Consider the following 7,773-nt stretch of genomic DNA (forward strand, 5'->3'; position numbering starts at 1 on the left):
AATTACTCCTAGGCCCACCTATTGGGGCGATAGCTCCCCTGTAACGTGCCTCCCTTGGACTATAAAAGGGGTGACACTTGCCTCGCATAGGGGAGATCAATTTCACACCTAGACCTACGACTCTAAAGTCCTCAAGCAATACAACTCACACTGGATGTCAAGTATTACGCTTCGACGGCCCAAACCACTCTAAATACTTGTGTTCTTGTGACCATCCATAAGGTCAGGCAAATACCTAAGCCCACTACTCATGTGAGGATCAGGACGGGTGCACTCCGGCACCTGGCAGGAGGATTTCCCCTCCAGTAGTCCCAACTATAAAACTTTCTCCTCCATCAAAGAACATGTTTCTATTGCATTGCATATGTTGATTTGTAGCCCGATACAATAGAATCTAGATCGTGAATACAATGTTGAACTGAATAAGAACTTTGTCTTTTTTTGTTTTAAAAATTTAATGCATTTTGTTTAATTTGAGAAGTATTATTTTAACTAGATATATATTTTTCTCATTTTGATTACAATATTTGAATTAAATCATGTGTTTCATTGTGTATGAAGTCTATAAAAAGAAAAGCTGACGTGACATTGAATCGTTGATATAGCTATAGGCTTATAGGTTGCGCACTGGAAAATTGTGTTAGTGTTGATACATATCGGTTGATAATAATGTGGCGGTTGATTTTAAAAATGGGTCTTTGATTATTGAAACGCCGGTTAAATTATGGTAACTAAAACTTTATTTGGTTCGAAGATGATATAGAGATTTGTTGGTTGCAAAGTATCGAATATATGAGGGTGAGGGGGGTTCGTTGTGCTATATCCTGCTAGCCTATTGGTGTCGCTCGTACAGTTGCCACACACGCTGGCCATGCTCGCTCAGAGTTAGAGCAAGTCCTTCTAGAAGAGCTCAGAGTTAGAACAAGTTCTTCTAGAAGAAACTGGGAAGCTTATCCAGATTTCCAGAGGGACAGGCATGTCCTCGGTTTAACCCAATATTCACTCCTTGTGGTCCCAAAACCAGAAAACAGAACCGATCAACCGACCCATCACATCCCCTCTATTCTTCTAACCTAACACACTATTTAGGGCGTGTTTGCGCCTGGCTGGCTCGGTTCCCTGGCCGTCTCGGTCTATCCAACTGGTCTAGGCTGAGGCTAGTCTATCCCAGCTATTACAACTCACTTTATTTATGCACTTGTAAGAAGCCTTGCGCCATGAACAGTCAGGCTCTTAGGAAACGGACCTTGATCTTGTTTCTGTGGAGCCAATCTAAAAGGCCAAATTTGCACGCGCACAACCAGACTCCCGCGTACAGCTAGACTCCCGAGCAAGCCAGGTAGACGCAAACACAGGAGTTACAGTCCAGAAGCGCAGCCAGGCTGCTGGGCCATGACGGCAAACACAGCCTTACTAAACAATCAAATACTTACAGTAATAACACGCCAATCACAAAAGTACTCCCTTCGCTGGATAGTGCAAAATTGAACTATCCAGCGACAACTAAAAAGAAACGGAGGGAGACAAAACAACATGAGACAATCTCGTCACCATGATATCTTTATGCGTTCTGGTACAAACTACAAAGTACAAAAATGGCCGGCGGCAGGTGTTGTTTCTCCAACCAGCGAGGCCAGCAACCACGAAACTGGTAGTTTCTGTACATGCTCGAAGAGAGAAAGAAACAGTCTCTCTGTTCCATTTCAAATTATAAGTTATTCTAACTTTCTTAAAAAAAAGTCAAAGCATCTCAGGTTTTACCAAATTTACAAATATTCAAATGTATCTCAAGTTTGACCACATTTATATAATAAAATAATAACATTTATGATACCAAATATCTTTAGATTCTTCATTAATTATATTTCCATATTCTTCATTAATCATATTTTCATAGTATACCTGTTTGATATCACATTTTTTTATTTCTCTATAATTTTAGTTAAATTTAAGATGCTTTGACTCAAAAAAAGTTAAAATGATTCATAGTTTGAAACGGAAACGGAGGGAGTAGGTTTTTGTCTCCTGATGTTGGGGTGTGCATTCGTCGTATCGCTAACATTGGGTGAGTATTACACTGCAGAAAATGCAGGAGAAACCTACTGCTGGCCTCGCGCCCAGTTACCTTGAACAATGGAAAGTCCTCAGAGCAGTAGTTCTGCTGCATCGCAAAAGACACCACAAATATGTATATGTATGAAAATTTGGTCTTCTCCCGCAAGCTTGAATGCTGCCGGCAATGACTCAGGTGTCGCCACTGGCCAAGGCCTGATGGACGAGCAGTGGCTTCCCCTACTGGGAAGCTGAAGGTTATGCCGGGCAATGGGTGATGCGATGGCATAGCGAAGCAGCTTCATGCCAACATATATTTCCTTCATTGTCACACTACTGACAGTGGTAGATCATCACCATTATTGGGGTTGCGCTTTTGTGCAGCCTTCACGGCAGCAACCCTGGCTGCATTGGCTGCTTTATTAGCTGCTGCAACGGCCCTGTTCACCCTATCATCTACTCTTGGGATGTCATAGGCCTTCTCTGCAGCTCTTCTCGCTTCCTGCATAGTCAACGTGATCAGGAATTAGCAAATACAGTCATGTCATATTTCATAAGGGTCTAGCAACTAACGGGATCAAGTGCATTACCTGCACTGCGTTGAGGACCTTGGAATGGTTCACAGCAATAGGTGATCCAGGGATAAAGTTCTGGGTGCATAAAGTATCAAGAACTCCATTTTGCCAGTGCCCAGCTTGTGTCTCTCCATTCCTGAAACTATACATACCTAAACCCTGTCTTCTACCCTCATGCCATGCTCCCTCGTATCTATGACCATTGGCAAAGCTGTAGATTCCAAAGCCGTGCATCCTATCAGCAAAGTACTCTCCCGCGTAGGTGTCACCATTCCTAACAGAAGTTCACAAAACATTAACTAAAGCTCTTAACAGTTGTGAATCTATTTAACCTATATGCAACAGCATGTAACAAATATGACTGAACTAGGCCAAACAAGAATGAAGGCATAATGGTAACATACGGCACCTCCAACTATGCAAGTTTCTTACTTTTAGCTACAATTATTTCAATACAAAGGGTGCCTGCAACTGCAATTTCTGTTGTCATTAATTAAACCAGAAGGGCATCAAAAAAAACTAAGCCAGAAGGGAACCCATAGTGAAAAGAATGAAGTATGAAAGAACTAATAATGAATCAAGATAAACAACAACCAATAATGAATCAAGATAAACAACAACAACACCCTATAGTCCCAAGAAAGTTGGGGCAGGCTATCAGGAGTCTAAAACCAGAAGCTCCTTGAACTGGGAATAAGTACAATAAAACTTACAAACATCATGTATAATTTAATATACTACTTCACAACAGATATCAAAACTGAAAACACAATTATTTTAGCAGCCTTTTAATTGAATATGAGAAGGGCAGGCCTGGTGCAATGGTGAGAGTTGTATCACTGAGTCACCGGGTCACAGGTTCGAAGTAGCCTCTCCACATTTGCTTGCGAAAGGCTTGCCTCGGTTTATCCCTTTCCCAGACCCCACTCATGCAGCAGCTTCCGGCACTCGGTAGGCCCTTTTAATTAAATATGTAGAGTAAAATAAATATAAAATCGTCATCTTTAGATGTAGCCAATCCACAGGTCCGAACAAAATACGACCTCCAAGTCCAAAGATGCCAATAGTACCCATACCCAATCAGATAACAAGATAATACAACAATGAGAATATAAATTCCAACACATGTCACCATTTCATTGTTGAGAGAACAAGAACAATATGGACATGATGTGGTAAAAATGGCCTCAACAATGTGGCCAAGCCCTAACCCTAACTACATGGGTTCAGAAACTGTATTTAGCTAAACCTGATAAAAGAGAATGAAGAAATACTATAAACCACATAGCATGCATAAAGTTCTGAAATGACAAGCTATGAGCGCTTATTACAGGTACATGCCACCAAAGACACCTTGCGTAAGAGAACATGAAAACATGAAATTTTCTCCTTTTTGAAGAAAGGGAATGAAGGACAAGGCTGCCAGCCACAGTGGTGAGAAGTCTTTCCACTGAATCAAAGGTCCTAGGTTCAATGCAGCCTCTCTGCAAAATGCAGAGGTAAGGCTTGCCTCGGTTATTCCTTCCCCAGACCACCCCACTCATACGGGAGCCGTCAGCACTAGGTCTATCCTTTTTTGAGGAAAGGGAAGATTTCTATTAGTTGATTCATGACCATACATGAGAAACTAAGCACTAAACACATAATTATCGCATATAAAAGGTTCATTCTTGCATTGTAAACTCTTCATACACGTAATTGGCAGATTGGTATCAGCACAAAGAGCTAATAGCAGAATATGCTGTCAGCTTCCACTGCAAATAGAGAATGACAAAACTCAAATAGGCTTTTATGTAGCCAGCCATCTCTTAACTCCTTGATAGCATCCATCTAATCAATGCATTTTGCTTTAGTCAAAGGTAGCAGCCTATTCAACAGAAAGCAACGAAAAAAGAAACCGCTGCAACTAATGCACGACCTTAATGAGTGGGAAACCATCTACAGATGAGTTGATAGTATAATATTTCCTGTGTTTCAAATTATAAGTAACTTTTCCTTTGTCCTAAGTCAAATTTCACTAAGTTTGACCAAATTTATAAAAAAAAAACACCAATGTTTACAACACCAAATTGGTTTCATTAAGTTGTTTATGAAATATCATTTATTTGAACTTGTGCAAGCTAATATATTTTTTTATAAAAACTTGGTCCAAGTCAGAGAGGTTTAACTTAGATCAAAGCCAGAGTAAACTATAATTTGGAAGGAAGTGATAGCACATAGTACCAGCCTAAAATCACAACATTAATAGCAATTTGTGGATTATATCATGGTATAAAGAACTACTGTACTGTAGAGATCTGTTTAGAATGGATACATATATTCCACTTTCCACAGGCCACAGAATGTGCAAATGTTAAAGGATTAGGATGTAAAGTGCCAAAAATAGCTATTAGTTCACAGTTTAATTGAGCAATCATATACTATATCACCAAATGCATCAGCATAATTCGAAGCAGCAAACTACCACTTCACATAAAATGCCTATCTGTATGGCAAAATGATCATTTATTAGCACAGCAGTAAGTTGCACATAACTCTAACTTCACAACAATTTTCAGTTCCACACCTGAAATGGTAGTGGCCGAGACCATGCTTGACGCCCCTCTTGAACTCACCAACATACCGGCTACCGTCCTCACAGGTGTGAACGCCATATCCATGGCTCTGGCCGTTTGACCACTCCCCAGCATACACATCCCCAGTGTAGAACCTGTACACGCCGTAGCCATGCCTGAGTCCATGCCGGTACTGGCCCCGGTACCGGCTACCTCTGGCCCAGGTCTCGACGCCGAAGCCGTCGTACTTGCCGTCGACCCAATCCCCCTCATATCTCCCGCTCATGTAGTAGTAGTAGACGCCGCTGCCAGTGCAGCGGCCGCGGTGGAACTGGCCCTCGTAGACGTCGCCGTTGCTATAAACCTGAACGAAATGGCCGGTGGTGGGGGTGGTTGCGGATGCGGAAGGCGAGGAACCGATGGACCAAAGGATAGGGGATCGGCGCGCGCGGCGGAGGGGGAGCGGCAGCGGCAGCGCGAAGGGAAGCCGCGGCAGGGAGAGGCAGAGGAGAAGGAGGAGCGCGCAGGAGAAGGCCGCAGCGGAAAGGAAGTCGGCGAGGAGGGAGTGCGGGAGGATGGCGGGGGTCGGGGAGAGAAAGTAGAGGGAGGGGAGAGAGATGAGGAGGAGGATGCGCAGGCGGAGGTGCAGGCAGCGAAGGAGATACCTGGCCGCTGCGCCCCCCGCGGGAGCAGCTGGCGCGGGGACCTTGCGCCTCCGCGGCGGGGTGAAGGGCGACGGCGAGGGGCGAGTGGGGGTGGACGACGAGGAGGACGAGGTCATGACAACGGGGCGCTTGTGCGGGGTGGAGGGCAGCGCATGGTGCGGGCTTGACGGGATGTGGATGCGTAAGGAGGACGGGTCGAGGACCGGCGGGGGCGGAGGGTCTGCCGCCGGGGCCGCAGACTCCAGCACGGCCGCGGGGTGGTGGTGGTGGTGATGCATCTAATTGGAAGTGGGGTTCGGGGTTGGTCGGGCCGGGAGGGGGTGGTGGCCGGCGGAGGAGAGAGACATGGGACGATGGCGAGGTGGAGATGGGCGGAGGAGCGTGGTGATGGTGGGGGCGGCTGCCTTACGTACCCTTTTCCTGAACCGGTTTTTACGGGTCTTTTACGGTCTCTTCTCGCTGTATCTTCTACGTCTTATGGCCCTGTTTGGCACAGCTTATTTTCAGCTTCTTCACAAATTTAAGCAGAAGTTCTGCCAAACAGCTAGCTTCTGCAGCAGCTTATCAGTTCAGCTGCTTCTCAGAATACACTAAAAGCAGCCAACAAGCAAAAGCTGCTTTTCACCAGCTTATCAGATAAGCTGCTTTTTCAACAAGCAGCAGCTGTGCCAAACAGGGCCTATGTATTTCTTCATTTCTTACTTTTCGTATTTGATAATTTAGAAAATAAAATAAAACCAAACAACTCCTTCGTCAGATCAAAATTTAATATAATCTAGATTATCGGTATGTTGCAACTGGAGAAAAAAATTCTTATATTTGCTATTGTACGAGGCTGCCTGTATGCAACATTGGTATAAAATATACATCATGAGAATCCCCATCAAGACAAAATAAGGAGGATTGTGCAATGAAAACAAAAGGATTTACACGATAATGGCACAACTAAGTAGCTTATATGAGAAACTAGTAAAAAGTATCTTTTGTTTATTATATGCTTTTAGTTTATTCTGAGAAATAGATAAACTGAAAATTTGCTACAAAGTGGCCTAAATCTATAGAGAAGCTCTGAATAAAATGTGCCAAACATGGCCATTATACATGTCTCGTCATTGGCTTTGTTCATCTGTCAATGTCAAGCCATACATAGCGCCGGTTTGAATGAACATCCATAGATAGCGTGTGGTGTTGTGTCGTCGATTCCATCGGCCGACGTGCTTAGATCTTCAACCATATTCTCTAAATTACCCATCTATATCTCTCTTTTACAAATTCTTTAAAATGATTCTCTCCTCTACATCTAATTTTCTCCAACAATATTTTCTATATATCACCATTTACACATTAAAACCATATATTAGAGATTTATTTTACTCTAGATTTTTATATGTATGTATTTGTCACGCTCTCATCTATCTTATATATATTTAAGTTTTTATTAATCTATTATCTAAAGTATAAAAAATAGATAGATAAGAGGAGAGAAAGTCTCTATACATAGAGAGGATGTAGAAACATTCTCTATATTGAAAGAACGCTTTAAAGTACACCGTTCGAGCGTATACAAAAGGAAATCTTCTCTAAATATAGGATAGAAGGCAATTTGCATGGCTTCATTAGATTATCTCCATCACCCTTACTCATCATAGCTCCTATTTTAAAATTCACTCCATAAACAGTATTGTCTATGTCAATCTTACTCGTGGGGCATTGACATTGGCATTAGTTTGACGTATCCTAGTTTAGTCAACCATAGTATTAGGTTTCTAGAGTAGTGTAATCGAGGCAGGACCTAAGGGGGTTGAGGTGGGCGGCCGTCCAGGGCCTCCAAAATGTTAGGGCCCTCAAATATATATTTAAGTATAATACTTAGTTATTTAATCAGCTCAAATGGTGTTCATTTGGTTGGCCCAACCGTCTAATGCT

The 7,773-nt window shown here is 42.8% G+C and overlaps 1 protein-coding gene across 4 annotated transcripts; it reads right to left on the reverse strand.

Annotated features, from left to right (window-relative positions):
- Window positions 1-1,534: 1,534 nt before the first annotated feature.
- Window positions 1,535-6,214, reverse strand: LOC100192881 (uncharacterized). Of its 4 annotated transcripts, none has more exons than XM_035962025.1 (4): window positions 5,194-5,299; window positions 3,476-3,585; window positions 2,643-2,901; window positions 1,535-2,554 (listed from the first exon to the last, which is right to left on the reverse strand). In XM_035962025.1, exons 2-4 carry the CDS (start codon window positions 3,556-3,558, stop codon window positions 2,381-2,383), a joined length of 516 nt encoding a protein of 171 aa, XP_035817918.1. In that variant the 5' UTR covers window positions 3,559-3,585; window positions 5,194-5,299; the 3' UTR covers window positions 1,535-2,380.
- Between the last annotated feature and the right edge of the window lie 1,559 nt (window positions 6,215-7,773).

Source organism: Zea mays, chromosome 9 (assembly GCF_902167145.1).
Source record: "Zea mays cultivar B73 chromosome 9, Zm-B73-REFERENCE-NAM-5.0, whole genome shotgun sequence".
Lineage (NCBI taxonomy): Eukaryota > Viridiplantae > Streptophyta > Magnoliopsida > Poales > Poaceae > Zea > Zea mays.

What these genes read in the sequence shown, in the direction of transcription:
- LOC100192881 (NM_001358483.1), bottom strand. Translation starts at nt 6,125, where the DNA reads ATGCATCACCACCACCACCACCCCGCGGCCGTGCTGGAGTCTGCGGCC. An exon ending in CTCGGCCACTACCATTTCAG is followed by an intron (nt 2,902 to 5,193) that starts GTGTGGAACTGA and finishes AACTTCTGTTAG; the next exon opens with GAATGGTGACACCTACGCGG. An exon ending in AGGTCCTCAACGCAGTGCAG is followed by an intron (nt 2,555 to 2,642) that starts GTAATGCACTTG and finishes TTGACTATGCAG; the next exon opens with GAAGCGAGAAGAGCTGCAGA.